Source organism: Ceraceosorus guamensis, assembly GCF_003144195.1.
Source record: "Ceraceosorus guamensis strain MCA 4658 unplaced genomic scaffold IE81scaffold_20, whole genome shotgun sequence".
Taxonomy (NCBI): Eukaryota; Fungi; Basidiomycota; class Exobasidiomycetes; order Ceraceosorales; family Ceraceosoraceae; genus Ceraceosorus; species Ceraceosorus guamensis.
The window spans coordinates 229,097-255,986 of record NW_020290015.1 but is presented as its reverse complement, the minus strand read 5'-3'; the positions used below and the strand labels follow the sequence as shown (position 1 = coordinate 255,986).

At 57.2% G+C, this 26,890-nt stretch overlaps 11 protein-coding genes across 11 annotated transcripts; 6 read left to right on the top strand and 5 right to left on the bottom strand.

Moving 5' to 3' along the window:
* Positions 1–110: 110 nt before the first annotated feature.
* On the bottom strand, positions 111–3,149 carry IE81DRAFT_300708 (hypothetical protein). The gene is made up of 2 exons (XM_025512222.1): positions 1,194–3,149; positions 111–1,098 (listed from the first exon to the last, which is right to left on the bottom strand). The coding sequence occupies exons 1-2, from the start codon at positions 2,696–2,698 to the stop codon at positions 570–572; spliced, it is 2,034 nt and encodes a 677-aa protein (XP_025370589.1). The 5' UTR covers positions 2,699–3,149; the 3' UTR covers positions 111–569.
* Positions 3,150–3,720: 571 nt separating this feature from the next.
* IE81DRAFT_90730 (hypothetical protein) lies at positions 3,721–4,701 on the top strand. Its single transcript, XM_025517736.1, has one exon. The coding sequence runs from the start codon at positions 4,079–4,081 to the stop codon at positions 4,625–4,627; it is 549 nt and encodes a 182-aa protein (XP_025370588.1). The 5' UTR covers positions 3,721–4,078; the 3' UTR covers positions 4,628–4,701.
* Positions 4,429–7,279, bottom strand: IE81DRAFT_322501 (putative VAC8-vacuolar membrane protein required for the cytoplasm-to-vacuole targeting). Its single transcript, XM_025513659.1, has 5 exons — positions 6,832–7,279; positions 6,654–6,740; positions 6,335–6,571; positions 6,106–6,228; positions 4,429–6,042 (listed from the first exon to the last, which is right to left on the bottom strand). Exons 1-5 carry the CDS (start codon positions 6,854–6,856, stop codon positions 4,775–4,777), a joined length of 1,740 nt encoding a protein of 579 aa, XP_025370587.1. The 5' UTR covers positions 6,857–7,279; the 3' UTR covers positions 4,429–4,774.
* A 746-nt stretch (positions 7,280–8,025) lies between these two features.
* IE81DRAFT_90701 (hypothetical protein) lies at positions 8,026–8,641 on the bottom strand. The gene is made up of 2 exons (XM_025517735.1): positions 8,113–8,641; positions 8,026–8,027 (listed from the first exon to the last, which is right to left on the bottom strand). Exon 1 carries the CDS (start codon positions 8,438–8,440, stop codon positions 8,168–8,170), a length of 273 nt encoding a protein of 90 aa, XP_025370586.1. The 5' UTR covers positions 8,441–8,641; the 3' UTR covers positions 8,026–8,027; positions 8,113–8,167.
* On the top strand, positions 8,440–11,027 carry IE81DRAFT_300704 (Calreticulin-domain-containing protein). Its single transcript, XM_025512221.1, has 7 exons — positions 8,440–8,691; positions 8,756–9,138; positions 9,220–9,247; positions 9,335–9,471; positions 9,532–9,632; positions 9,703–9,794; positions 9,860–11,027. The coding sequence occupies exons 1-7, from the start codon at positions 8,611–8,613 to the stop codon at positions 10,709–10,711; spliced, it is 1,674 nt and encodes a 557-aa protein (XP_025370585.1). The 5' UTR covers positions 8,440–8,610; the 3' UTR covers positions 10,712–11,027.
* Positions 11,028–11,334: 307 nt separating this feature from the next.
* Positions 11,335–15,902, top strand: IE81DRAFT_322497 (hypothetical protein). The gene is made up of 3 exons (XM_025513658.1): positions 11,335–12,207; positions 12,282–14,406; positions 14,475–15,902. The coding sequence occupies exons 1-3, from the start codon at positions 11,545–11,547 to the stop codon at positions 15,695–15,697; spliced, it is 4,011 nt and encodes a 1,336-aa protein (XP_025370584.1). The 5' UTR covers positions 11,335–11,544; the 3' UTR covers positions 15,698–15,902.
* A 277-nt stretch (positions 15,903–16,179) lies between these two features.
* On the top strand, positions 16,180–17,790 carry IE81DRAFT_300697 (60S acidic ribosomal protein P0). Its single transcript, XM_025512220.1, has 3 exons — positions 16,180–17,115; positions 17,360–17,491; positions 17,584–17,790. The coding sequence occupies exons 1-3, from the start codon at positions 16,330–16,332 to the stop codon at positions 17,620–17,622; spliced, it is 957 nt and encodes a 318-aa protein (XP_025370583.1). The 5' UTR covers positions 16,180–16,329; the 3' UTR covers positions 17,623–17,790.
* Positions 17,791–17,852: 62 nt separating this feature from the next.
* On the bottom strand, positions 17,853–19,553 carry IE81DRAFT_312239 (GPN-loop GTPase 3; the record flags this gene model as incomplete). Its single annotated transcript, XM_025512452.1, has 6 exons — positions 17,853–18,344; positions 18,422–18,532; positions 18,611–18,704; positions 18,803–19,076; positions 19,162–19,241; positions 19,315–19,553. 6 exons carry the CDS (start codon positions 19,551–19,553, stop codon positions 18,294–18,296), a joined length of 849 nt encoding a protein of 282 aa, XP_025370582.1. The 3' UTR covers positions 17,853–18,293.
* Positions 19,554–19,949: 396 nt separating this feature from the next.
* Positions 19,950–21,588, top strand: IE81DRAFT_322494 (hypothetical protein). The gene is made up of 3 exons (XM_025513657.1): positions 19,950–20,654; positions 20,753–21,126; positions 21,216–21,588. Exons 1-3 carry the CDS (start codon positions 20,185–20,187, stop codon positions 21,329–21,331), a joined length of 960 nt encoding a protein of 319 aa, XP_025370581.1. The 5' UTR covers positions 19,950–20,184; the 3' UTR covers positions 21,332–21,588.
* A 2,279-nt stretch (positions 21,589–23,867) lies between these two features.
* IE81DRAFT_288680 (DCP2-domain-containing protein) lies at positions 23,868–25,052 on the bottom strand (the record flags this gene model as incomplete). Its single annotated transcript, XM_025511781.1, has 4 exons — positions 23,868–23,969; positions 24,097–24,354; positions 24,426–24,657; positions 24,805–25,052. Coding segments are annotated over 4 exons (840 nt in total), but the record flags the coding sequence as incomplete, so codon positions are not given.
* A 373-nt stretch (positions 25,053–25,425) lies between these two features.
* On the top strand, positions 25,426–26,814 carry IE81DRAFT_346621 (hypothetical protein; the record flags this gene model as incomplete). The annotated part of the gene is made up of 3 exons (XM_025516057.1): positions 25,426–26,076; positions 26,149–26,535; positions 26,620–26,814. 3 exons carry the CDS (start codon positions 25,426–25,428, stop codon positions 26,812–26,814), a joined length of 1,233 nt encoding a protein of 410 aa, XP_025370579.1.
* Between the last annotated feature and the right edge of the window lie 76 nt (positions 26,815–26,890).

Sequence of the window (26,890 nt, the reverse complement as noted above, 5' to 3'; positions counted from 1 at the left end):
GCACGCCGCGACGCACGGCGAACCCAGTCGCGCGTCACGTGTGCGCTTGCAGCGCAACCTCTTACAGCGAGGCAAGGGTGACATTCACGAGGAACATCACAACAAAAAAAGCTTTCAGCATGGAATTTTCCTAATGTCCACAAGTCAGTCATGAGGAAAGTAGAGCGCGTGCGCAAATATTCTGCAGCCATGAGGTGAAATACTAAAGGACTTGCTGGTGACAACAACGGCAGTTGGAGACGGAGCAAAGCGATGGGATAAGTTGATCCGTGACGGAGCGACAATGTGCGGACCATCGTAGCAGGAAGAGACAAAGCCGACGACAAGGCGCGTTGCGTCTTCGCACCGAGCTCAGACGGCGGCGAGTTCACGGAAGGATGGCATGCTAAAGACTTCCCATCCCTCGTCGTGGGTATCGTGGAATGACGAGGTGGGTCGGTCGGCACCGAAGGCTGGTCCTGTTGTTGGAGGCGAGGCGAGAGACGAGCAGCGAGGCAATGCGGGTCCAGATGGGTAGCAGCGTGCAAGGGGAGATTTTTTGTCAAAGTGTGCGCGACGCTGGCCCCATCTCACTTGACGTCTGCATACAGCGTCAGCTTAGCTCCGCTGCCTAGCCACTCCTTCAAGTCGTCATCGTCATAGAGCCGAACATTGTGACCGCTGCCTCCCTCCGATGGTGGCGCGTCCTTGTAGCGCAGCGCCGCCAGCTCGTTGCCCAGCCTCTCCTTGACCTTGTCGAGCAATGAAGCATACGTGACATTTGGTGGCACGCGGATAGCCACCAAGTCGTCGTTGGCCTTGTTGAAAATCTTGATCTTGATGTAGCTTCCTGCTGACATGCTGGACTGATTTCCTAAACTTGGTTGATGCCGCAAAGCTCCGGATGCATTCGATCCCTGCGATTCGAAAGTCGCTGCGGAGTGATTTCTCGCCATTGAGCCGTGAGGATTGAGATGGGAACCTGCAGACTTGGTGTCGCTTCTCAGATCGCTGCTTCTCCCCGAAACTCGCTGCCCATTCTCTCCAATGCTGAGGTTGCCGACACTCCTCGACATGTCGTCGACATGATTACCCACTGGCATGTCTTCCGCATATTTGCTGCGCCCGGGGAAGCTCTTCAGCTGTCAGCTCTAGCGATGCGATGCGATGCGATGCGATGCGATGCGCCTGCCCTCGTTTCGACTACCACTCACTTGGTTCCGTTGCTGACCCCAGTACCTTGCGCGACGCTGGCGCGATTGCCGAGGGCGCCTGATAGATAACTGTATTCCTTTCCAAGCTCTCCTTCCACACTAGCGCCCGCGACTAATGGGTGGGTGGTGCAGTGATCTCCCGGCCGCGGTTCGAAGAATAGACGCACAAGCTCGGATTTCAGAATGTAATCCGGCAGCGAGGTCAACTCGACGATGTAGGCGTCCAAGTCGACCCTCCTCTGACTGGTGATGAGGTCGTCCACTTCATCCAATGGGCCAGGCATCAGCGGCAGTATTCGTTCGGAGGGGGTTCCATCAGCTCTCGTCTCCCTACCCGCCTCGGCGGGATAGTGGTCCAGCAGCGCAATCTGAAATTCGTAAAAGTCGTCGTACAGCCTGTACAAGATCAAATCCCGCTCTTCCCCATTAGGCGCACGCGGAATGCGACTTTCAGGATCCGTACCTGGCAAGGGATCGTGCGCGACGTGGGCAGCTTGTATGCGGAACCAATAGTCGCCCTGCTCAAAGTGGAAGGAGTCCACGGTGGCAGAGGTGACCAAACCCGCCGGTAGGGGTTCTCCAGGTGACATGCCAGCAGGCAGCTCCACAGCACCCTCAACTTCGCCGCCCTGTTGCACGTCTCCATAGCGCGCACTCGAGCTTAATTCCGCGTCCTTTGAAGGCGGGGTTGGCGGAATGGCAGCGCCTGATACCGCTACGTCTGTTGAGCCGAAAGGGGAGTTGCTGACCGGTGCACTACCTCCAAAGTCGAAGCGGCCAAGTGGAATCGTATTCTTCTTGTAGTCGGCCGTCATCTTTTTCCACTCCTCCACCTTGGGCACCACCCCGCTCTCGATCAACTCTTGCACATTGTCGACGATCTTGCCGGTAGCCAAATCTTTGATCTCGACGAATGCTACCGGGATGAGCCCAGGGCCTCCTAGCCGGCCAATAGGTTTGGCAACAAACCACTCAAAGTTGGACTGAGCAATCACAATGATTGGCTCGCCCGCCTTTGCTTCCAGCTCGTCTGCACGTTCTGCAGAGAAATCGTACTTCACCACCGCATACAGCCCGCCGCCACCCTTGGCCGTGACGGCTGCACCTGCGGCTGTACTTCTCACGGATCCCGCAGGGCCTCCCAGTGTAGGCGAGCTCAGATTTGAGCCGCTTCCGCCGGCGCCAGGTGGTCTGGCATTTGTGAGAATGTCAAAGTATGCGGCAGGTACGAGACCGCGAGCGTTCGAAACCGGATTCGTCGCTTCCAGCCACTCTGGATTTCCCGATTCATCGGACAAGACGTGGAAAAAGTCTCCCTTTGAGAAGCTGAGCTCTTGTGGTGCTCTCGACCTGTAGTCTCGTGTCGCTCTGATGACCTTCTTGGGCGGCTGGATAGACACCGCGTGCTTCACGCCAGTGAAGACTGCAGGCGCCGCTGCGCCTGGACGTCCTCCCGACTGTCTGTCCTTGTTCAGAGAGCGACGAAAATCTTTGAGCCCTTTCATCGCCGTTGCAGAAACAAACGGAGCCTGTGCGAAATTGAGCACCAAGTGCTACGATGGAGCTGCGAGATTGATTGGGTTTTGGCGTTTGTTTTGCTGTGGATGGATGCGTCCTTTGCGGATTCGCAGGCTGCTTTGGGATAGCGAGCGAAGCGCAGGCAAGGTTGCACGCCTGATCGGGGGTGCGATCTCGGTGAACTCTTTGATGTGGGAACGGGGCGAATTGTAGATGTCCCGGGGAGGTGGATGGTGGAACGTCAAGAGCAGATGGAACGCTAAGAAAGGTGGATGGCATGATTCGACACGAGTGGAGACGCGGCTGGGATCCTCGTTTGCGCGACGTGCTAAGGCTTGCCTTCTTTGTCCTGATAAAACTCCTGCGGGGCATTGAATCACGAATTCAAATGACGAATTCTCCCTTGCAGCAGCAGCAGCAGCAGCAGCAGCAGCACCTTTTGAACCTGTCAAACTCAAACGCGCGTTCAGAGTATTAATTGGTGTTGAATATTGCTTTCGCTCGCACTTTACGAATCCTTGCATGTATATAGGACAACACAGCCCACCTGCCGAACCCCGGGGCTCGCGCGCGCGCGCGGCAGATATCAGGCACAGCTATGCTGCATGGCACTCGTCACTCGAGATTGCGGCGGGGCGCCGGAGCGATTGAAGGCCGGCGGCGCGCGCGCGAGCACCAAACGGGGTGAGCACAGCAAGTGACTGGCTGATGATGCTATCGAGTCGCCCTTCGAGTTGGAAAGACGGCGGTGGACCAAGCATCCGACCACGAATCGTCAAGACCGAATCGTGAATGCGAATGCGAGTCTGAACTTGATCGAGCGACTATATAAGCACGCTGCTTTCAGGCGAGTCAGGCACGCAGAGGCCATGCAAACGCGCGCCTGCATCGTCCACTCCACGACTTTGATTCGAGCAACAAGCCGCGAGTCGGAGCACGACAGCAAAGGAGATTTGATGGCGACGCAGCTTCAAGTCGGCGATTGTGTGGCTGATGAGAGGTGAGAGTGCGAGATGAATGACTCGATCACTCCTTGTCCGCAACCACGAGCACACGCGCTCATAGACTCACTACTACTCATCCTTGACTTTTGGCTCTAGCACCTGCGAACCTACAAGCAGGCAGATGTTGGAGCAGGCACTCACGACTCGCGAGGTTGCGAGGCAAGTCGTGCATGCAACGGAACCAGCGCTGTGACTGCAGTTGCAAATGTCGGTGGTGAAGTGTCGAGGACGTGAATATCTTGCTCGATGATCCTGAACTTCATGTGACGCGCAATAGGGGTGAGCGTCGAGCGGCATCGTCCGGTCGCCCGGCCTGCGTTGCAGCCGCGCGTGTTGGGAGTGCTGCGTGCAAACCAATACGTGATGCAACGTGATGCTTGTCTGGCGCTGGCGCTTCAACGGTATCGTCGAGCCAATAGTCGTGATCGAGAGTCGAGTCTGACTTGTGACTGTGCGCATCGGCATCGGGGCCGGGTCCGCCCGGGTCTCATATGGGACACGGCGAGTGGCGTTGCACGCGATCATGCGAGCAAGCTTCCATCACGTCTGCCCTTACAGATGCTTGGCGCGCGATGCAATCAGCATCATGGTCCTTCGCATTTCACCCATCCTAGCGAGCATGCGTATGAGTTCCTTCGGCGCCCGCGCAGTGTGGGCAAAGAAAGACAGCGCGAGTGTCAAGAGCTGCTCCCCCCACCCTTTGTTGACGTCGAGCTCGCGCAGCGCGGGCACAGAAAGGTGCTCTCAAATGTCTCTCCAGCGACGCGTGGCGCAATAGAAATGCGCCTCTGCGCATCTCAGTCGTTATTCTGTATCACTCTTCACTCTGAGAATGCATATGGTGTCAAATATCATTCGCAGTCTTGTCTTGCGCGCGCGTGTCGTGTGAAGCAAGGGACAGACGAACAGTAAGGAAGAAGGGCTCGAATGGAGCGATAGCGCCAGAGGAATAAGCTCGGTTGAGCGTGGGAACAATCGCTCGATCATGAGGATACGCTCGCATGTGCCCAAGGCCCTCGCAGTGTGTGTGGCTTGGCCACGCAGTGAGGGGAGACGCGATCACCTGCCATCGGTGTGCGCATCCGATGCGCTGGCTGACGCACCGCCGTCGTCGAGAAGCATGTCTTGGATCCGGCGGGCCAGGCTGGCAATTTCGCCTTCCGCGTCCCCACCATCATCAGAACCTCCATCCGCGTTGGGCCCTGCCAAGGCGGAACCTCCCCGCTCGCTGCCTGCGGGCGTGTCAGACAAGCGTCTGATAAGAGGCAAGACGTGCTGAGACTCGCGAATGTTCTGCTCGAGCTGAGCATCACCGCTCTCGAGCAGCTGAACGATTGTCCACACTGCAATGTGCTGGAACGTCGTGTCGGCGCTCTCGAGGAAGCGGACGAGATAGCCATGCAGACCGCCTTCTGGCTCCGACCAGACGGCATTGAAAGGCGCATAGTCGTCAGACTTGGAGCTGAGATTGCCGAGAGCAGCAGCAGAGTTTCCTTGAACCTCTACCGACGGCGATGCAGTGAGGGGAATCAAGACCTCGCAGATGCCCATCTCGAGTAGTTGAGGTTTGAGGTCTTCTGAAAGGGCCAGCACGGCTGCGCAGGCCGTCATTTCCGACTGCACAGAAAGAGGCACGTTGAGCACTAGCTCCTTGATACGCTCGACCGCGCCAGCTTCCACAATCGCCGTCTTGTTGCGTTCCGACGATGCAGCGAGATTGCGCAGTGTCGAGATGGCGTGACATTGTATCTCTTCGTTGTCCTCGTGGCTCAGCAAGTCGATCAGAGGGTGCAAAAAACCTGCGTCGATAATCGGCGATTCGTTGAGAGGGTGAATGCTGACATTGCGAACGCATGCCGCGGCTGAAAGGATGAGAGGCAAGAACGAAGAGCGAAGAAGGCGGAGGAGAGGCGGCAGTCCGTTGCTGCGAACGATCTCGAGCTGGTACTTTTCGTCCGAGGCGAGGTTCCTGAGAGCCAGCGCGGACTGGCATTGCACCTTCAAACTGGAGCTTTCCATGAGGCCGATCAGATTCTGCACTAGTCTCGGCTCCGTCTGCGCAAGCTTCTTGCGGTTGGCAGCATCCACGGCAATGTTCGACAGGGCGGTTGTGCAGTAGTATTGGACGTCGGTGTCGCTACTTCCCAGCAGACCGACCAAGACGGGAATAGCACCTGCATTGACAAGCTGCTGCCTGTTCTCGTCGCTGTGAGTCATGTTCAGCAGTGCACCTGTGGCGTTTCTCTGAACACGCATGTCCTTCGAGCGGGCCAAGCGGGTGAGCGGAACCAACGCGCCGGATTTTGCAATCTTGGTCTTGTTCTCGTCTGCAGAAAGACAGCTCTGTCAGTGACTTGGTCAATCGAGCGCGCTCTGGGCGTCCGACGCACCGTGAGTTGCCAGGTTGGTGATGCATCCGACTGCGTTGCACTGAACCTCGACGTTCGGGCTGAGCATTTGGCGGATCAGAGGCTCGAGACCGCCAAGCTTGACAATGAGAAGCTTGTTCTCGGCTGTAGGGCGAGATGAGTCGGTCAATGTCGTGCAAAGGACGCGTACCGAATAGCGCGTTGGCCGAGCGCCCGCCGCACCCCTTTCTTGCCTATCGTGACCACTCACAGTTCACGGCCAAGTTGCCAAGCGCTGCACTGGCAGCGCGCTGAACCTCAACATCATGGCTCTGCAGCAAGAACATGATAGGCTCCAGCGTATCCCTGCCCACCTCTCGCACCTCCTTTTCCGTAATTTCCGCAAACGCTAGGGCTGCGCTGCGCTGAAGGTCGACATTGTCGCTGAATGAAAGGGTGGAAAGAGACCTAAGAGGGTCGCCTGTGAAAAAGTCTGTCTCTGCCCTATCTGCTCGTGGGCGGGTAGCGAAAACGTGGGACTGTCTCAGATTGCATGCTAGGACGAGCTTCATGTTGACGCCCCCACTTACTCTCGAGATATTGCAACAAGTCGGCCACAGCGTCGCGCTCATTGTCGAGCAGCAGTGGCTCGTACTGAGCGTTGCGCGAGCGACCGCCTATGGAGCAAAGGCGAAGGCGCCACTCGTTTCAGCTACGTACCCGCAGCGCGCATCACGAGTGCTGTGGTCTACGACAGCGAGCACTTACAACAGCCACAGAGGATGTTTCCCATCGCACAACTTTAGGCCGGTGGTGTGATGGAGATGCGCAACTGGACGCTCGCTCGGCGTCGCAAAGCGTTTGGTCGGAGCGCAAGCAGACTACAAAAAGCCGCTTGGCTTGGCGGGAAGGAGCGCGGAGAGAGACGCCTACCCTGGATAGGGAATGCAAGTGCGACCTTGGATGCGCTGAGGTACCAGCGGCCGCTTGCTAGCGGTGTCTCGGGCAGAGGAGCCGATGTGCGGCACGCTACGTGACAATCGGTGGGCGCGCACAAGGCTCGCACAACGTCTGCGATTAAGAAGCGAGGGTGTTGGACGTCGAGGACGCTCCAGTCAAGGTGGCGGCCGTGTGGGAGCTTGGAGATACGAGTTGTGAATGAACCTCGATCATGGGCGCGCGCCTCGATCCCGATTGGCCGCTCGACTTGCGTTGCAGGTCCTGTGGGTGCGGTGCTTGCGAGCGCGCCATCCAGGGGCTCGACCTTTTGGGCTGCTGCTGCTGCTGCTGCTGCTGCTGCTGCTGCAAGCCCCGCTGCGCGCCGCTCACGTGCGCCGATTCGCGGGCGCGCAAACGCGTGTGGCATGCGTCGGTGGTACGGTATATGCGTGAGACTGCCCTTCATCATCATCATCGCTCCTGCGAGCGGTAGGCTGCACGATGGGAGTCATCTGCGGGAGCGGTCGTGACGGTCGCAGCGGCGGGGCCGTGGGAGCTCTGGTGTTCGGCTCACTCAATCCATGGTTCATCCATTCGCTCGCGATGCTCAAAAGTCGTACTCATCCGCGTCATCGTGAGCGATGCCAGAGAACAAGACAAGCTTCGCCCAGCAGCCGACGTCCAAAGGGACGTGCCCGACGGATCGACCGGTCATCGCCTGCAACAAGGGAGGAGAAGCGGAAGCGAGGAGACAAGCTCGAGATTCGCACGCATGCGCAAGAAGGCGACGCAAATCCAAGCCAAACTCCTGGAAAGAAGAGGGAATCACGAATCTCCCTCCCTCAAAGCGGTCCAGCAGGCGCGGAGCTTGCAACAGATGCGTGCGTGGTCGCAGCATATTCATCAGGATGTAGCGGTGCATTGCGTGCAAACAGTGGTGCCCACTCAAATCAGTCAGTCCTATGAATGATGAGCCTTTGTGCCACATGTCAAGCTCTGATGGGCCAGCCATGCAGGCTGAGAGCCTGAAGAGAAGTGCAAGTCTTGAGTGTGAGTCTGGTGGAGTGCTCTTGCTTGCCATGATAAGTCAAGTCGTGAGTTCTGACTCACGGCGCCTGCGTTCGGCAGACCGAGCATGCGGGTCACGTGTTCAGCTCTTTGCTTTTTATCGGCCGAGCAACTCACGAGACGCTTGCCGACGTGGCACTGCGACCAAAATAAGGCTCGTGCATGCAGCTGCTGCTAGCGCTCCACGCGCTCTTAGCACAAGAAGGATGCCGAAGCGTGCGTGGCTGCATGCACGCATGGCTGGGCGCGACGATGGCGTGAGCGACGAGGACCATGCACGCGTGGTTAGAGCTTGGAGTCGTGAGTCGTGAGTGTGTGAGTCAAATGAAGGCGAGGCGAGGCTCGAGGTGCATGTTGTCTCATTCGTCATTATAATGTCCAGCAATCACCGGATATCCGAAAGCTCTGCGAGACGCTGAAGCCACACTCTCGCAGCACAACTACCATCCCATCTCCCAGACCGCACACTTGGCCCCACGCTCGCTGCTCAAGCTCTCTATCACGCAAGCAAGCAAGAAAAGGCGACTCAATCGCACCACCATGAAGTCGCACGCAGCACTCGCCATCGGTGCAGTCCTCGTGGCTGCCTCTGCTGTGGAGGCAGAGCGTCCAGCTTTTGTCGTGAGTCGCTCTCCTGTCCGCTACAAAGGCGCCCTCGCTCAGGCGAGTTCTGCTCGCATCACAGCCCACTTCCATCAAGGCGCCCTTCCTAGAGCAATTCGCTGGAGACTGGTCCGAGCGATGGTCCCCCTCTGCATCCACCAAGGAGCAGTCAGGAGGTGAAGTGTTTGCCTACTCTGGTGAATGGAGCGTCGAGGAGCCGACGGTGTTTCCAGGTCTCGAGGGAGACGCTGGGCTGGTTGCCAAGTCCAAGGCAGCGCAGCACGCCATCTCTGCCCAATTTCCTGCACCTGTCGATGTCAAAAAGGCGATGAAGGAGGGCAAGCCATTCGTGGTGCAGTACGAGACCAAGCTCCAGAATGGTCTTACTTGCGGTGGAGCGTACATGAAGCTCCTCAGCGAAAGTCCTGAAGGCATCCAAGCGAAAGAGTTCAGCGACAAGACGCCGTGAGTCCTTCACCAGGCGCAGAGGTAGAGGCAAGACGCACTGGCTCAAAGTCCGCCCACCTGTCATTTGTACGACCGCAGATATACGATCATGTTCGGCCCTGACAAGGTGAGCTCTGCTGATCGACGGCTGACAGGGCAAGAGCTCAGCGCATGGTCATGCTGATGCGTCACTACTCTCCCTCTTCCACTCCAGTGCGGCTCCACGAACAAAGTGCACTTCATCTTCAGACACAAAAATCCAAAGACTGGAGAGCTGGAGGAGAAGCACCTCGCTAATCCTCCTTATCCTAAGCTTGCCAAAACCAGCGCACTTTACACCCTTATTGTCAAGTGAGTAGGGCAGCATCTCGGTCTTGCACGTTATGCTAACACCGACATGTCTGCGCCAAGCCCTGATCAAACCTACGAGATCCTGATCAACAACGAGTCTAAGAAGAAGGGTAGCTTGCTGGAGGACTTTGAGCCTCCTGTCAACCCACCAAAAGAGATCGGTGAGCTTTTCTCGTGCGAGCTCAGTATTTGCGGGACAACTCTGACTGTCTGCTGCTCCTCTCGCTGCAGATGACCCCGAGGACAAGAAGCCGGCTGACTGGGTCGACACTCCCAAGATCGTTGACCCTGATGCCAAGAAACCGGATGATTGGGACGAAGATGTGAGTGTACACGTCCCAACGCTTGAGGCATACCAAGCTCATGACGAGCCGGCTGTCGATTGCAGGCCCCAGCTGCTATTCCCGATGAGGACGCTGTGAAGCCGGAAGGCTGGCTGGATGACGAGCCCGCAGTTGTGCCGGATCCCGATGCTAAAAAGCCAGAGGAGTGGGACGACGAGGAAGACGGCGAATGGACGGCTGCACTGGTACCCAACCCCAAGTGCACAGCGGCGCCCGGCTGTGGCCCTTGGATCAGGCCATCAAAGAGCAACCCTGACTTCAAAGGCCCGTGGAACGCGCCTCTCATCGACAATCCCGCGTACAAGGGCGAGTGGAAGCCGGCAAAGATCCCCAACCCCAAGTTCTTTGAGGATCTCGAGCCTTCTCATTTCACAAGTATCGCTGCCGTTGGGTACGAGATCTGGACCATGGATGAGAACATTCTCTTCGACAACATCTACGTCGGACACAGCGTAGAGGACGCCAAGACCCTTGCAGAAGAATCTTGGGCGAAGAAGCTGAAAGTTGAGCAAGGGTTGGAGGAGAAGGAGGAAGCTGCCAAGAAGGAGGAAGAGGAGAAGGCTAGCAAGGCTGCTAGTGGACCTGGTGTCGTTGCGCAGGTACGCGAGAAACTCGAAGACTTTATCGCAGCTGCGCGCCAAGACCCCGTCGGCGCCATTAAAGCCCAGCCAGATGTCGCGGGTGGCATCGGAGCGGCTATCGCTGGTGGTCTCGCTTTCATTGGCTTGCTCGGCGGTCTGCTTGGTGGTGGTGGAGCTGCCAAAGCACCTGCCAAAAAGGCATCGACTGCCTCGAAGGGCAAAAAGGTGGATGAGCCAAAGGCCAAATCCACTGCCGTCGCTGACGCGTCCGACGTCAAAAAGCGCTCAACAAAGGCGACGGTAGAGGATGAGTAATTCCGCACGCACGCAAAGTACACCAGCGCGATCGCTTGGGCACCAATGAGCTTTCGAGTGCAGTTCACAATGTCACGCGCCTTTCGAAATGGCCTCATCCACTCTTTCAAAAATTTGCAAAAGCTCTTTCAGCGCAGTCTTCTGTTGCATAGCCTCTTAATCGTAAAGCACAAATCAGTCAATGTGAAAAGACATTTGAATATCGACGACTGCCCGTGCGATCGACCGCGTGAAAGAAGGAACCGTGCACACATTCGACCATTAATCGATCCCACTCACGACATGGGAGCTTTGCCATATCCACGAACAATGTCACGCTGTCACGAAGCTGCTGTTTCAGTGTCCTCGAAGCTCACACTCAGACTGTTGCTTGAAGTCCCGGGCGTAAATCTTGCCGCATGCTCCTTGTATATGGAGCTGTCAAATGATGTGGCTGATGATGAGTTGTTGTTGGTGTGCGCCACGCGCGCAAAAGTTCCAGATTCGTGTCGACGTGGACGTGCGCCATGTGCATGCATGCATGGATCCAGCACACACCCGCGCGGTGCAGCACGCGGGCGCCGAGCACGTCTTCTGTAGCGCAATTAAAGCATCCAGTCCACGACGCCATGCATGCGTAGCAGCCAGCGAGAAAGAGCGCCTGCTGCAGTCACAGTCACGAGTCTTTACTTGGCCGGGGTGAAGCCATCCTGTTCGTGATCGACACCTACCTTCTCTGCTCCAGGCATCCACCGCTCACATAACCTTGACGCTGCTGTACTTACATCAACAAGCAGTCATTGTGTCGTCGCAACTCCCCCGCCTTGTAGTAACTGGTCCACTCCACCCGCACCATGGTATCGGCAGCTGAACTTCGAGCTCTGCATGCTCAGCAGCAGCAGGCAGCAACTCCTGGTTCAATCGTCGACTCTTCGAACACGGCAAACGGAAATACGGCTCATCTCAATGGAAATACCAATTCGCATGGGTCTGCATCTGCGGGTGGCGCCCCCGCACACTCAGGACAGCCTTCTGGCGCAAGCACCAATCTGACTCAGGACCCCTTTCCTTCCCTCTCGGAAGATCCATTCCCTGCACCCAAGACCGCGGCCTCTGCTGCCGCTCCTAGCAAGCCTCACCCTATGCAACCATCGGCACAGTCGCAGCCAGACTTCGACTCTCAGGCTGCTTTCCCATCGCTCGGAGGAGCACCCGCCGCAGCCAAAGGCCAATGGGGCGCACGCCTGCCAATGTCGGCTGCTGCCGGTGCTTCGCCTGGCCGCAGTGTGCCGGCCGTCTCTCGCCCAAAGGCTCAGGAAAGCTTCGTTGTGCCCACTCCCGCTGATAATGCCAAGCTGGGTCACACGATGACGCGCATCCAATCCAAGTACAAGAGCATCAAGATCGAAGCCAGCTCCACCCGCAAGACCGGCACCACCACTTTCGTCATCAAGGGCAACAACGAAAAGGAGGTCAAAGCGGCTCGCAAAGAGCTCACTGTAGGGCTCGCGAAGAACGTGAGTGAGGGTTCTTGGTCTGAACAGCAACAACACTGGCAGGTTGATCTTCAACGCTTCCCCATCCTCCACAGGTCTCTCTTACGGTACTGATCCCATCGTCTCTACGAGCTTTCGTCATTGGGGCTAAAGGCAAGAATCTCAAGTCAATCACGGACTCTACTGGCGTGCGCATCAATATTCCAAAAGCGGAGGAAGGTGATCCTGGCGCTGCTGCTCACGCCCCGAGTGCTGCCGCCAATGGCGAGATCGACTACGACGCAGAGCCACAAATCACAGTGACGATCGATGGAGACGAGATCAATGCGCGCTCTGCGGTCAAGCAAATCCAAGCGCTCGTCGCTGAACGTACAAGCCGCACGACGCAGCGTCTCTCGAACATCGACCACATCCTGTATCCCTTCATTGCAGGTGCTCGCAACGCCAACGCCCAGCGCCTCGAGAGCGAGGTGGGCCAGGGCGATGTCAGCATCCGCGTACCTCCAAGGGCAGCTTTTCTGGCACCCAATGATCGGGAAGAGGAGGAAGCGGAACAGGACGCAGGCAAGCCAGCTCGTGTGCGCGACCTCAACATTGTCGTGACCGGCGATCGTGACCTAGTAGCTCGCGTCGTCGCAACAATTGAATCTCAAGTGGACGAGATGAAGCGTTCATTCCGAACTTTGCAAATCAGCATCCCCAAACGTCAGCACCGCTTGCTGGTCGGCGATGCAGCACAAGATATTCTCGCTTCTACAGGCTGCAGTGTGGAGCTGGCGCCCATCGATGATCCCTCAGACAGCGTCACTATCCGCGGACCTCAGACGAAGCTGGCCCTCGCGCTGACGGCTGCGATGGAAAAGGCGAACGCTGTTCGCGTCGAGGTAGTCGACCTCACCAGCTACCATCGAGGGCAATCAGGAAGCGGAGTCGAGCACGCCAAGCTCATCCTTCGTTGGCTGCAGACAAAGGGCAAGCTGCCTCGCACTGCTGGTGCGCAGGTTTATACCCCTAGACCCGCCATCATCGAGAGCTCTGGCTCAGTGCAGCTCGAAATCGTCGGCTCAGATGGCGAAGCTGTAAATGCCGCAAGAGCAAGCATTGACGAGAGTGCAAAGCTTCTCAGCCCCGCGTCCGTTCGAGCGATTGATATTGACCCTCTCTTGCATCGCTTCATCATTGGCAAGAACGGCAGTGGACTCGCCACGTACTCAAAGAGGGGTGTCGATGTGCTCTTCCCACCAGCGCCGACTGGTGATCAAGCAGGCGAAGGGCGCTCAGATGTCGCACTTGTCGTCCATGGATCCTTGGGCGCGGTAGACAAGAAGGGCAGAGATGCGGAAGTGAAGGCTTTGCTCGATGTCGTCGAGCAGGAGCTCTCAAAAGCTGCCGGTCTTGCTGCGGATCTTAAATCCGAGGTGATCACTGTCCCGCAGAAACATCATCGATCGCTTGTGGGTCCCAACGGCACCACCTTGAACGCAATCATCGGCGAGGAACGACTCGTCACTGTCAAGCTAGGCCAGGCCTTGTCCGCTACTGGAAGTCTGACCCCCTCTGAAGACTCCATCACGGTACGCGGGCCAACCAGCGAGGTGGCGCGCGTCGTAGCAGAGCTCAAGCGCGTGGCCAAGGACGCCGTCGACGACGCTATCGTCAATGGCCACGTGGAAGAATTGAGCGTGGACGCCACGCACGTTCCTCATCTGGTTGGCAAGGGAGGAGCGGCTGTGACCAAGCTGCGTGAAGAGCTGGGCGTGCGCGTAGATTTCGATGGCGCGGCCAAGGCAGATGATGCGGCTACTTCCAAGCGCCCTGTCAAAAACACCAAGGCAAAAGTCACCATCACTGGTCGCAAGGAGAACGTGCTAGAGGCATTGAGGCGCCTCCAGGCGCAAGCTGCCCAACTTGCCGACGAGACATCCCTGACTGTCAAAGCCCCCGCTTCCATGCACGGTGCCATCATTGGTCAAGGCGGCAAGTACGTCACGCGTCTGCAAGACACGTACGGCGTCAGAATCAACTTCCCTACAGCAGGCGATGCAAATGCGAAGACCGACGAGGTCACGATTCGAGGAGGCAAGAAGGGTGCTGAGGCCGCTCGAAGCGAGCTACTGGAGTTGATAGAGTTCGAAAAGGAGAACAACCACTCGACAAACATCACAGTCAGCACGAAGAGCATAGCTCGCATCATGGGCAAAGGAGGTTCCACGGTAAACAGTGAGTGCTTCGTAGGTGGCCGGTCTGGGTCGTCATCTCGATTGCTAATGTTGTTCCTACGTTGGTAGAGCTCCGCGACGATACTGGCGCTCAGATCGATGTGGATCGCGCTGCCGATGATACCACCTCAGATGGCACGACGCTGATCAAGATCAGAGGCACAAAAGATGCCGTCGCAGCTGCCAAGGGTGCCATCCTCTCGATCGCCAAGGAAGTCGACGCAGAGCAGACCATCCAGCTCGACATCCCCGCGAAGCACCATGGACTCTTGCTCGGTGCAGGCGGCCAAAATCTGCGCGATCTGATTGCTCGCGCGGCTGGCGAAGCGGCGGATGATCCCCGCGCCAATGCTTCCCTTGTCCAGTTTCCCAGGCGTGGAGACAAAGCGGCCGCAGCCGACGTCGTCACGATCCGCGGACCTGGCGATCTTGCGCAAAAAGTCGCCAAGGAGCTCGAGATGGCTGCCGCTGAACTCGGCTCGCGCGTAGTCTACGGCGTCGTCGTCGCTGCTGCCTCGCAGCGTTCCTTGCAAGGCGGCGTGCGCGAAGTTCAGCAGCTGCACAACGTTCGTCTTATCCTCCCGTCCTATCGCGAGTACGAGTCGAGCGAGGCGCCAATCAACGAGGCTGAGCTGGCTGCCGCTGCTCAAGGTACCGTCGTCAAGCTGCAAGGCAAGGAGGCTGATTGCAAAGCAGCTGCAAAAGACATCTTGGAACGCTTTACCAGTCACACCAAGACCGTAGAGGTGCCGCGTAGTTTGAGCAGCAAGCTCTTCATCCAATTCTCGCGCTCCTTGCGCGAGGAAGGCGTCTCTGTCAACGCTCCCAAGATCGCCTCCACTACTGCCAATGGCGATGGCCCTGCTCCACTCGGTGGCGCAGCACGCATCGACATCGACGATGATGTTGACAGCGGTCTCGACGATCTTGGCTTCGAGCTCAGCGAGCTCAGCATCGGCGAAGAAGATTCGGCAACTGTGAGCTGGACACTCTCGGCGCGAGATGCAGCCTCGTTGGAGACCGCTGCGGAGCGCATTCTCAAAGCTGTGTCTGGCACCAGCGCAGAGACGCATGAAGGTCGCTTGACGGTCGACCAGTCTGTCGTGCCCCGATTGATCGGCAGACAAGGTAGCGCGCTGCGCGAGCATGAACAGGCGAGTGGTGCGAAAATCAACATTCCCAAGGGCTCCAACGGTCTTGTCATCATTCGCGGATCCAAGGAACAGGTGCTCAGCGCCAAGGATAGAATCGCTCATGTCGTCAATGCCCCACGAGGCTACAGAGGAGACTGAGGTCACCGCTTGCTCGCATCTTCGAACTTCCAACCCAATGCTATCGATGCTATTGCCACACTCCCGAATTGTCACCTGAAAAAGCTCCACCCTATATCAGGCAAGCTTATCGTCTACAGAGTCACGCGAATGCATTCCATCTCTTGTACATGTCACTGAAACAGAGCCTGATCAATGGCAGGCGACCTATCGCGAACAAATCCCCTTGCCATCATTGGGGCGAGTGTGTCGAAGCCGAGCAGGGGTGTTCAACTGTGCATTTCCATTCACGATTCTCATGCGCGCACAAGCTGCACGCTATAGGCGCGAAGCGTGATACGCATGCCGTTTGATTGATCTTCGCGCGTCGCTGACCACGTGGCTTGCCTTCGGTGGAGTCGCGCTTCGCGCCAGGGCACTGCGTGAGGCCGGCACCGCAGCGCACTTGCCGCGCACTCACGGGAAGGTTTGGCGCGGTGTGCAGTTCTGAGCGCAGATCAGCAGCTTGGGTGCAGCGAACCACCACCATACTGAACAAAGCACAACCTTGAAGAGCCTTAATCTCCTTTGATCCGCCGGTCCGCGTTCACTGGTGGCTCTTCGTCTCGCAGCTCGAAACAACTTTTATCCCACCTGACCAACCGACAGCAACCATGGGCGTCTCTCGCGACAGCAAGGAGGCCTGGTTCGTTCGCCTCAACGAGTACCTGGAGAAGTACCCCTCCATCTTCATCGTCAATGTCGACAACGTCGGATCGTCCCAAATGTCTCAGATTCGCCAGTCTCTGCGTGGAAAGGCGACTGTGCTGATGGGCAAGAACACTATGGTTCGCAGAGCTCTGCGTCTCATCGTCAGCGAGCGTCCCGAGCTCGAGAAGCTTGCTCCCCACGTCAAGGGAAACATTGGTTTCGTCTTCACCTCTGGAGATCTCAAGGATGTTCGTACCTCCATCCTGGCCAACCGTGTGGCTGCTCCTGCACGTGCTGGTGCCTACGCACCCGCCGATGTCTTCGTCCCTGCCGGCAACACTGGTATGGAACCAGGCAAGACCTCTTTCTTCCAGGCTCTTGGTATCCCTACCAAGATTGCTCGTGGTACCATCGAAATCGTGTCTGACGTGAAGGTCGTCGAGGGTGGAACACGTGTTGGCTCTTCCGAGGCCACCCTGCTCAACATGCTCAACATCTCTCCCTTCACCTACGGAATGACGGTTGTGCAGATCTACGACAACGGAGCCATTTTCGACTCGAGTGTTCTGGACGTTGAGGAGAAGACGCTCACCGACAGGTTTGCCCAGGGTATCACTCAGATCGCAGCCATCTCTTTGGCTCTGAACTACCCCACCATCGTGTCGGTCAGCCACTCCCTGGTCAACGCGTACAAGAACCTGCTCGCCGTGTCGCTTGCAACTGACTACGAGTTTGAGGGATCTGCCCAGGTGAGTTGGAGGCAAACGAAAGGACTCGAGGGAAAGACACGGAGAGACACACACAGCCTTCCTAAAGGATTTCTTGAGTACACTGAAAATTCGGAGTGGCCGACAGGCCGAGGACCAGACAAGTTATGGATATGATAGGGTGTTTGCGACGTGTACATCTCAGGGGGGGATTGATGCGACGCCTCCACGCAGTCTAGCGCTGAGCTAAGCTGACTGTTTGTTCTCTGCCCTCGACTACAATCAGGCCAAGGCCTACCTCGCCGACCCCTCGGCGTTTGCCGCTGCTGCCCCAGCAGCTGCTGCCGCGGAGGCTGCTCCTGCCGCCGCTGAGGCCGCGCCTGCCAAGGAGGAGGAGAAGGAGGAATCTGATGACGACGTGAGTGCTCAAGAGGAAAGCTATGGACAGGCGCTTCCAGTCTGGCTCACCTCGAAATTCTTCCCACTTGCCTCGTGTGCCTGATTTTCCAGATGGGCTTCGGTCTCTTTGACGTGAGTTTGGACCCGTGACTTCTGCAGACAAGCTCTGCGCAGCTCTTCTTGCTCGGCGGCAGGATCGCACAGCCTCCATACAGTATCAGCATCTGACACCTTTATCATCCCATCACCTTCGCAGTAAATGCAAACTCAAGTCTTGACGCAATAGACGTTCTCGAACGCTCTGCGCAATCTAGAGCCGATCCACCTATGCCACGCTACTTCATCCGACCTCAAGGCAAACTCAATCGCAATGATTCTTTGCGTAGTCGAAAACGTGCGCGTGCCACCGCAGGTGATGTGGGGTGTCTAGAGCGTGTGGTGATTGCGTGGTGTTCTACATGATGTCACTCGTCGATGCTGAGCAAGGGTTTTGAGTCGAGGCTGTTGGTACACGAATGCAGAGTAGGGTTGCCCCAGCCACCTGGTAAGCTGTGCTCGAGTGCCAGATGAAGCCTCGACGAGAGACGCGTTCCTGCCCGTCTTGATGCGATACTGCAACGCGCGAGCAAGTTGTTGAGAGCAACACGTGTTGCTTCGGGTTCGCCGCATTCCCACGCCCTTGACGAGTTTGGCAGCCTTGCAGATCATGGATCGTTGCCAAGACGTCGAGAGCCGGCACGCGCGCCGCTATAATTTCGAGCCAGACGCGCTCATCCTGTGGACGACGCGGCAAGAGGTCTGAAGTGCGACGCTGTTGTAGCTCACGCATCCTCGAAATCGCCCATGTCCATATCCTTTGGCTCCTTGGGTTCCTGCGAGGGTGCAAGGAAGGGACCAAAGCGGGCTCGGCGCTGTACCAGTGACGCTGCTCACTTGTGCGTCGACTCACCTCGTCTTCCCCGTACTGCATCGCGTGATCGATGTGACTGAGGAGCGAGCCCACGGAGTCTTCGTCTGTCGCGTCCAACGGCATAAAGGAGACCATCGAAAAGTCGTCGATCTGACGTGTTGGGGGAATGGGGTAGGTATGAGGCAATGTGCCCATGAAGGTATCTGGTCAACGACAAGCCCAACGCACCAACTGAACTATCGCCTCGTTCAAGGCATGAAACTTGGGATTGGATGAGGCGTTGGCTTCTTCCATGAGAAGTAGAGGATCGGGGTCGAGATATCTGCCACGGAAGGTCATCCTCAGAATGATGAGCTGCGTGTATGCTACAGCGCGTGTCCTTCTGGATCCGACACTTGTACATGAACGCTCCTCTCTCACCTGTCAAGCTCCCTCTTGTTCTTGCCGCCTTTGGTCCTCTGAGCGGTCTCTCCCCTCTTGACCAAATCCATTTTGCTCATGACATTGATGTGACTGCAGTCCAGGTTGATCATGCTGCTCATAGCGCTCAACGTTCCTGCAAAGAATTTGTTGACGTCGTCGATAAAATTGGACTCGACGAGGTAGAGGGAGCATAGGCGGAATTGGTAGGTCTGCTGCAGCGTTGTCAACAAGCGCGTCATGAGAGGCGTGTGCGTGTACAATTCGATTTGACCTGCGGCGAGCGCGCGTGCAGAAAAGGTTCAGAATGGTGGGAATGCGTACGGATGCCACGCTATGCGGCGTAGAAGAGGGCTCACCTGGACAATCGATGATGAGGTAATCATCCTCAAAGGCACCCAGCTGCTCGTCCAGCCAGTCGAGATTCTCTAGCAAGTATCTGGTGACGTGGGCAGCGAACAGTCCATGAGATGCTGATTCCAGCCCAGCTTTTATCCTCACAAGGGACCTACTCGAAGCAATACACCAGCCCTCCATTAGGCCCCAATTGCATCTCCTCCATGACATCTTCTAATCCGATCAGATCTCTGATGTCCACGGTGGGTTTGAATTCGAAGTTTTCGGCTGCAGGATCCAGATTGAACAGGTGTAAATTTCTACCCGTGGTTTGGGCGTGCGTCAAGAGGGAAGTGCATAGGGTCGATTTGCCGCTGCCCGCTGGACCGGTCACCAACACAGCATATCGACCCATCGCGCGAGCGTGAGGTAGAGCGGGGTGAATGCTTGGAATCAAAGGTGCTGCAGACAAGCTGCACGAGCGGCCAGTCGACGATCAGTGAGCTCGAATGTATGCGGGCGAGGCCAAGGCAGTTGTTCCGAGACGAGTAAAGTTGATTGTTTGAGTTGTGGCTGTCGTCGTTGGCGGAGAGCAAGTTGCGAGCCAAGAAGAGTCTTCTGCCGTAGCTATAGCAACAGCTTCCCACTTTTTTGAGCGAGCGTGGAGGCGCGCGCAGGGGCACAATTCGTCATTTCTTGATTATTGGGTAGACTCACGCACGGTGATTTCTCGGCCGGAAGCGACGCGCGCTCCGCAAAGGGTGCACGCATGCGTGCGCATGCTATCATCTCGATCATCCATCACCAAGCGATTGTGAAGCAGATCGGTTGCTTGGCGGCCACCACTCTTTCGCACAAGTAGCGCTTACTCATCATCAGCTTCGCATTGGACCTCAGCCGCACGCAAGCAGGTTTGCAGCACACCACCGTCGAACATCTATCTTGAGTCGCCAACGCTCCGGAAAGCAAGCATTAGCCAGGACCCACTGGTCGCTCGAACGCCACCAGCCCGTACCTACACCTCTCGACATTTCAACTTGCGCAACATGGCAGCAACGACACTCAACTTTGCGACCAGCTCGATAATGCCGTCTCAAAGTCTAGGCTGCGGCTTTGAGTCTGCGTCGCAGAGCAGCAACGTCTCCGTGTTGCTGCGCACCTTTGCTCCTCTTCCATCCACACTTAGTCTTTCTCTCCCAGCTCATCTCACGCTAGGCGATCTTTCGCTTTCTCTGAACGCTTGTTTCAAGACTTGCACTCTTCGTCTCACGACTCTGGATGGTCTATCACCATGTCCATATCGCTCGCTGTCTTCCTTTGTCAAAAGAGACACGAATGACAGGGCGAGCCATGTAGAGCTCGAAGTGAGATCGCGCTTGAGGGGTGGCAAAGGTGGATTTGGGAGTATGCTCCGAGCGCAGGGTGGCAAGATGAGCGCCAAAGGCAAAGACCAGAATACGGACTCATGCAGGGATCTGAATGGTAGACGTCTCAGCACGATGAAGCAGGCCAAGCAGTGAGTCTTAGCGTGCTCGTTCGGGGGACACCCTGCCTGTATGCGTCCGGACCCAGGCATGCTCATCAACCTCTCCTCGGAATTACTCTCATCGCTAGGCTGGCTGCGTATATTGCCGAAGCTCCAGCTCGCGAAGCAGCTCTCAACGAAGCGCAGGCGAAAAAGTATGCAAAGTTGGAGAAGATGTTGGGTCGCAAGCCGAAAGGGGAGGCCGATTTCGTCGAGGCAGCCAAGCGATTGGTTGAGGACGGCGACGAGCTGGAAGGCGGCGCATCGTCACCTTTGGGGTCGGATGAGGGTGCAGATGGCAAGCGCCGCGATCGAGGCGAAGGATCTTCTGCTGGACCTGCTGAAAGGCAGACGCAGATGCACGGAAGCAACGAGAACGGCAAAAGACAGAGACTAGAAGATCACGAGTATGTGGAGCAGAGCAGGGAAATCGTAGAAGGCGTCAGGAGTGCGGTCGCGACCGGTGAGTGCTATTCCTTCTATCCATCAACAAGCTGGGAGAACGTTTCCGGCTGACCTAGCTTCACTCTTTCTCCGCCCTTTGCACTTCAGCTATGCTCAAGAAGAAGAGAAAGATGGCCGCTGCTGCTGCTGCCGCCGCCAAGAGCAAGACGTCTTCTGCCCGGACAACCTCGACTCAGGCGCAGGCAAACGGCACGAAAGTATGATTCCAGTGATCTTCCTGATCATCGGTCGCTCTCTCTGTACCGAACTACTCGCTCATTTGACTCCTTCATGATTCATATACGCCCGCCCTGCTTGGCTCCTGCCCGGACAACATCCCTCGTGTCTCTCTCTCAATCATCCAGCCTACCACACACGCCCAACCCATGGCTCACATCTGCTCATCCTTCATTCGTTGATGCCCGCATTTGTTCGGTTAACAGTGAATCACTCCACGTGTGCAGACCTTGAACGATGCCCATTTGTGTCCCATGACAGCATGATCAGCAAGAAGCGAGGACTAGCGAGCCGCGCGCCCATGTCGGCAAGGTGAGACAGCTAGCCGTGCGTCCTTGGAGGTTGACCAGCAAAAGATGCGCCGAAGTCAGGCTGGCCAGGTGGAGCGGGCTGGCTGTTGATGGCGTAGACCGGAGGTGGCTGCGTTCCAGGAGGAAACCCGAAAGGCGGTAGCATTGCCTGGGCTGGAGGCGGAGGATTGTGCCAAGGCGCAGGTGGAGGTTGAGGATGCGATGAAAGAGGAGGCGGAGGCGGCGCTCCATTATACCATTGCGGCGCAACCGGTGGCGGCTGTGGGTATCGATAGGGAGAAGACAGATGCAAGGGCAAGTGTGATGTCGCTGTTGCTGGTGCATGAGGAGCAGAGGGAGAGTGCGATGTTGAAGGAGAGGCATTCGAGCCTCCGTTGAGCAACGCCAGCAAACCGCTGGCTCCTCCACTAACCGACTGTCGCCGACGTGCAGCAGAGGGGCTCAGAGCCTTCGGCGCATCGACCGACTTTGGGCCCTCGCTCAGACTACCAGGCGCAGGAAATCTAAATTCTCCGACGCCTTGAGCTTGAGCTCCTCCTCTAGCGGACAGAGGGGGCTGACGTTGAGGCGGTACATGAATCGCATTCGGCAATGCTGAGCCGTGGTGCGGCGAGAGAAGGTGTTGCGGTGGTCCTTGGAGAAGGGCGCTCCGAGAATCCGCTCCATGCGTATGCGCTTCCTTCATTGGGAGTGAGGCTTGCAGCTGAGCGATATGGGGCGGAGGAGGCAAAGGTGGCAACATCTGAGGATGGAGCTGGTGCGTCGGCGTGCTTTCGTGCAAAATCGACGAAGGCTGATCGGTCTGACTCTGAGGCGCTTGTCGCGCCGCTTGAGCCTGCAGCGAAGCCAGCCAGTTGCTCGCCTCTTGGACGTGTGGCGAGACGGGGTTCCTGGCTTGTGTCGGCGCAGCTTTGGTTGGCGTCTGTACAACATGGCCCTCATGAGCTTCTTGTGGACTGACGCCTGCGAGGTGCGGCGGTAGAGGCCATGGGAGTCCGAGAGCTTTGGCAAGCAGCGCGGGATCGACGCTCGAAAGGTCCAAGTCTGGCGCAGCAGGGCTTTGCATTTCCGACGGCAGTGCAGTGTGATAACCAGCTGACTGGGAGTGGCTTTGTACCTGTGAGGTTGCAGGTTGCACAAGCCGAGCAAGCAGAGCTTCTCTCTTGACTGCCCGTGCGGCTTCTTCTTGATTCGATGCTGCCTGGCCAAAAGGGGCTGCATGCTCCAACTGTCGATGCACGCTGTCGGGATAAGGAGAGACGGGTTGTTCTGCACGTGCATCGCTTAAGCCTGACGGACCCGGCAAAGAGAAGGAGCCCTTGGCTGCGATCATATTGAGGAGGCTTTGAGCATGCGCTGTGTTTTGAGCTCGTGGTGCAGGTAGAGGTGTAGCTGTGCTATTCCCTCCAGATGCTTGGTCAGCTGGCACATTTGGTTGCGGTGTCGCAAGACCCGTGTCCGTCCGGCTCTGGGGGATTTCTCCTCGCAGTAGGGCCAGCAGCGCCGAGGGTTCGGCGCGGTGCCGTCGGACAGTTTCACTCGATGGAGGGGTTGTTGGGGGTGGCGCTGGCGCTGCTGCATTCTGTCCAGCCTCTGTAGAAGGGCCCAGATTGAGGGCGGCGAGCAGCGCTTGCGTGCCTTGCTCCCGCTCGTCGAGCTCCTGAGCGGGCGCTCCTGGCTGAGTCCGCGTCTCATGACCCGATGCACCGCTGTCAGCGCGCAAAAGATCGAGCAGTTCGCGGCCTCTCTGATCACCTGCAGCATTGATCATATCCACTCCTTTGCCTATCACACCACAGCCAGGGCCGCTGCCCTGTTCACGAGTGCTGGCACTGACATCGTACTGAGGCGGCGCCACACCGAGCAAAGCAAGCAGGCCTCCGTCTTGCCTTGGTCCAGTACCATTCGAAGAAATGACCTGACCTGTGGGGGGGTTGGTGGAGGCAGGAGTAGCGCTTTGACTAGCATCTCCAAAGAGCAAGCTAGGATCCAAGCGCATCACGGCTTTTTCCTCCATGCTATCTCTCATCGTCGCCGGCGAGTTGCCCTTGCCGTTCCTATGCGCGCGAGGCCCTGTCGGCGCTCCTGCTGGCGGCCGGTGGGCCCTGGGCGCGGTGGGTGTGCCCACTCTTTCGCTCTCCACGAGCGGGTCGGTCTTTGCCCCGCCCACGGAAGCGTGCTTGTGATCCTGAATCCACGCTCTCAGCTTGCCTACGAAAGGCGAAATGAGGTAGAATTTGCCACCGAGTCCTGCGGCAGGCTCCTTCTGCTTCTTCCACGTCGGCAAATCCGAGAGCTTGAACCACGCGATTTTCTGCGTGGGCGTCACAGGAGTCGAGCTAGAACGTTAGCTGTTGTGCACCTCGCACAAAGGTTTGGCGAACCATGCCGTGCAAACGACCTTGTCACGCTGCTGTTGAAGCCTGCTATGCGGCACTCACTGAGATCTCCTTTCTAGTCAGAGTCTCGAATCTCGTCTCCTCCTCGATTCCTGGAACAATGTAAAGTCTGATTCTTTGCTCTCGCATAGTGAGTTCCATGTACTCGGCGCTGTTGCCGGGCAGCAGCTCATCGCAATTGAAGCCCGTCTCTTCCAGCATTTCCCTGACAGCGCAATCTCGTTCCGATTCCGATTGGTTGATCTTGCCTTTGGGGAAGCCCCAAGCGGATGATGACTTCCAGCCCTTGACCAGCAAGCACTACGGCATTACAGAAGGAGACGTATCACATCAGCTCCGACAGATTATGTAGCGCGCGCCCACAAGTGAACACTCGCCTTGTCCCACGTCGTGTTGAGGAGAACAATGCCGCAGACCGGCACCCTCGTCTTGTACCTCATGAAATCGTCAAAGACGGCATCCAGAGCACCACCCGAGGTGTACTGCTGAATCAAAGGCACGGTCTGCGCAGAGGCCTGCAGCAGAGAACCGCTGAAGCGTCGCAGGCCTTGCGAGGGTAGCGAGGGATTGATAGGTCGCAAAAAGTCTTCGTAGAACCAATGGCTATGCAGGCGTGGCGATAGCAATCAGGCACTCTCAGTCTCGGCGTGCTTTCCGGTATGCATCTGCGCTCATGAAAGCACCGTGTCTCTGAACCAGCATGCGCTGCAGCGCTACCTCCCTTTCCGTCATTTCTCAGCGCCCACTCACGCCTGTTCGACCTGGAAACAGATCCTCTCGATGGAGCTCAGCTCCTCTGCGGGCAGATTGACGATGAATCGCGAGGACAAGTCTTCCAGCACTTCTTGAAACGTCAAGGAAGCGTAGGCGTATGCAGCATCGTTGTAAGTCGACTGGGCAGTGGAAGCAGCGCTAGACGTTGCAGCAGATTTGGAGGTTGAGGCGGTGGCAGAGGACCCTGCGACGGGCGCCAAGCTGGGACCTCGAATGACTCCCATTGCGCACAAGCAATGGCAGCGTTGGGGTAGCTCTGTGACAGCGCGATACAAGATTCCAATATGGATCGAGTGGGTTGATTGATATGGGAGCGGATGGTGTTCGCAAGTCATGGGTGCAAGGGCAGCCAGGTGGACGCTCAAAGGAGGCAAGACGGCGGCCACAATAGCGAGGTCTGATCGCGCGTGCAGCAGCGTTCACGCTTTGCTGTGTCACGTGTCCAGGCTTGAGAGCTGGCGCAGCGCGAACTTTTTGCTCCGTTGCGGAACGGAAGGGAATGTTGAGCACCCAGGCAGGCCTGCACACAAACAAAAGGGCTGGCACGCGAAGCAGCGACTCGAGTCGGGAGGCTGACACTCACTCTTCCCACCTGACATGTCACTCTCACGACTCGCAGAAGGTCCAACGTGGCCTAAAGTCTCCCAAGACTCTGCCTCCCACAAAGGTGCTGGAATGGCTGCAGCCAGTAGCTCCAGCCCCGGTTCCATCCGGTCAACTTTTCCTCCGTCACTAGAGGCATGGTCGGCGACAGCTCGCCAAGTCATCCTGCATCATGGTCAGGGGAAGGAAGAGCTCTGCTCGCTCGAACTTCCCAGCTATGCGCACGATCTGTACGCTCGTTTGAGCCTTCTCAGCTTGCTTGACGGTCTGACAGACAGGCTACATAATGACACGACACGTGCAGGCGATGCTCACCTGCCCGCAGCTCTCATGGTCACGATTGCCTGGCTCCTACATCGGCCATACAGCGCAGCTCCCACACAACTGCATCCTTTCGCGACCTTGCTCGCCGCTAGAGCTCGCTCTGTCAGCGGACGACATCCGTCTGTCAGCGTCGTCATCGACGGGATACTCGGAGCTGATGCCGCCACACTGTCCCGACTCGGCCAATCTTCTGCTCTCACTTTGATTGAGAAAGCCGAGCGAAGATCGTCTCAAAGACAAGATGCTAGTGGCAAGCAAGAAGAGGCAATCGCTCTGATTTCTGCTGCTCGGACAAGGGCATTGAATCTTGGCGAGACGCGGGTGAGCAGCTCTGTTTGGATGCATCTCCCACATTCCGACCCATCGCTCACGCCTCGCTCGCTCGTATCGCAGAGCTTGACTCTCATGATCACAGCCTTGCGTGACATGTCCGATCTGATCCAACCAGCGGAAATGTGCTCCATTGCGTCGCACAATCAACCATCGCTGGTCGTCCGGCTCATCACCTCCCTTCAATCAGCCGCAAAAGCGATTCCTCATCTTATTGGGCTGGCAAAATTAGAGCCGAGCTTGCGTTCCCTGGACCTATTCATGCGCTTGCTCACGTCCGAAGTAAAGATGTCGATTAGTCAAAACGAGCAAAAGGTCACGATGACACTGAAGCGACTGAGCAAAACGATCGCGCTGGGCGGCTGGCTGGCGAGCGTCATAGCGCACGTGGAGCAAGCCGAAGAAAAACGCGAGATGGACCAGGAGCGCGTAGGAGAAGTTGTCAGCAGAGTGAGTGCAGCGCTGTCAAGCGCACCATCGTACTTTGCATCAGCACGCTCGCTGACGGCTAGACTTGTGCGCCAACAACAAAAGCTGTGCAGGTTCATCAGGGCTTTGATGAGCCACGATATCCTCCCGAACGGTGATGGCGCCTATGGACAAAATACCGACGAGGACAGCGAAGTGGACCTGGCATGCATCGTGGAGTGTCGACATTTTGCGCTGAGGTACGGACGCTTCAGAGATGCCGGAGAGCTTTATGCGTCTTTACTTCGGGTGGAGCTCTGAGCTCAGTTTTGAGTCCTGCACACCACCAGGCAGGTGTGCCGCCCAAAGCTTGCCGTACACATGATCGAGCCAGACC

Bases quoted from the DNA above. Each gene is read 5' to 3' on its own strand.
- IE81DRAFT_300708 (XM_025512222.1), bottom strand. From the start codon at position 2,698: ATGAAAGGGCTCAAAGATTTTCGTCGCTCTCTGAACAAGGACAGACAG. The intron at 1,099-1,193 runs GTGAGTGGTAGT...CCCCGGGCGCAG, and splicing joins GGGGTCAGCAACGGAACCAA to CAAATATGCGGAAGACATGC.
- IE81DRAFT_90730 (XM_025517736.1), top strand. From the start codon at position 4,079: ATGCAACGTGATGCTTGTCTGGCGCTGGCGCTTCAACGGTATCGTCGA.
- IE81DRAFT_322501 (XM_025513659.1), bottom strand. From the start codon at position 6,856: ATGGGAAACATCCTCTGTGGCTGTT. The intron at 6,229-6,334 runs GTGAGTGGTCAC...CTCGCCCTACAG, and splicing joins TGGCAACTTGGCCGTGAACT to CCGAGAACAAGCTTCTCATT. The intron at 6,043-6,105 runs GTGCGTCGGACG...GTCTTTCTGCAG, and splicing joins CACCAACCTGGCAACTCACG to ACGAGAACAAGACCAAGATT.
- IE81DRAFT_90701 (XM_025517735.1), bottom strand. From the start codon at position 8,440: ATGACGAATGAGACAACATGCACCTCGAGCCTCGCCTCGCCTTCATTT.
- IE81DRAFT_300704 (XM_025512221.1), top strand. From the start codon at position 8,611: ATGAAGTCGCACGCAGCACTCGCCATCGGTGCAGTCCTCGTGGCTGCC. The intron at 8,692-8,755 runs GTGAGTCGCTCT...CTCGCATCACAG, and splicing joins CAGAGCGTCCAGCTTTTGTC to CCCACTTCCATCAAGGCGCC. The intron at 9,139-9,219 runs GTGAGTCCTTCA...GTACGACCGCAG, and splicing joins GAGTTCAGCGACAAGACGCC to ATATACGATCATGTTCGGCC.
- IE81DRAFT_322497 (XM_025513658.1), top strand. From the start codon at position 11,545: ATGGTATCGGCAGCTGAACTTCGAGCTCTGCATGCTCAGCAGCAGCAG. The intron at 12,208-12,281 runs GTGAGTGAGGGT...CATCCTCCACAG, and splicing joins CTGTAGGGCTCGCGAAGAAC to GTCTCTCTTACGGTACTGAT. The intron at 14,407-14,474 runs GTGAGTGCTTCG...CTACGTTGGTAG, and splicing joins AGGAGGTTCCACGGTAAACA to AGCTCCGCGACGATACTGGC.
- IE81DRAFT_300697 (XM_025512220.1), top strand. From the start codon at position 16,330: ATGGGCGTCTCTCGCGACAGCAAGGAGGCCTGGTTCGTTCGCCTCAAC. The intron at 17,116-17,359 runs GTGAGTTGGAGG...GACTACAATCAG, and splicing joins AGTTTGAGGGATCTGCCCAG to GCCAAGGCCTACCTCGCCGA. The intron at 17,492-17,583 runs GTGAGTGCTCAA...CTGATTTTCCAG, and splicing joins AGGAGGAATCTGATGACGAC to ATGGGCTTCGGTCTCTTTGA.
- IE81DRAFT_322494 (XM_025513657.1), top strand. From the start codon at position 20,185: ATGGCAGCAACGACACTCAACTTTGCGACCAGCTCGATAATGCCGTCT. The intron at 20,655-20,752 runs GTGAGTCTTAGC...TCTCATCGCTAG, and splicing joins ACGATGAAGCAGGCCAAGCA to GCTGGCTGCGTATATTGCCG. The intron at 21,127-21,215 runs GTGAGTGCTATT...TTTGCACTTCAG, and splicing joins CAGGAGTGCGGTCGCGACCG to CTATGCTCAAGAAGAAGAGA.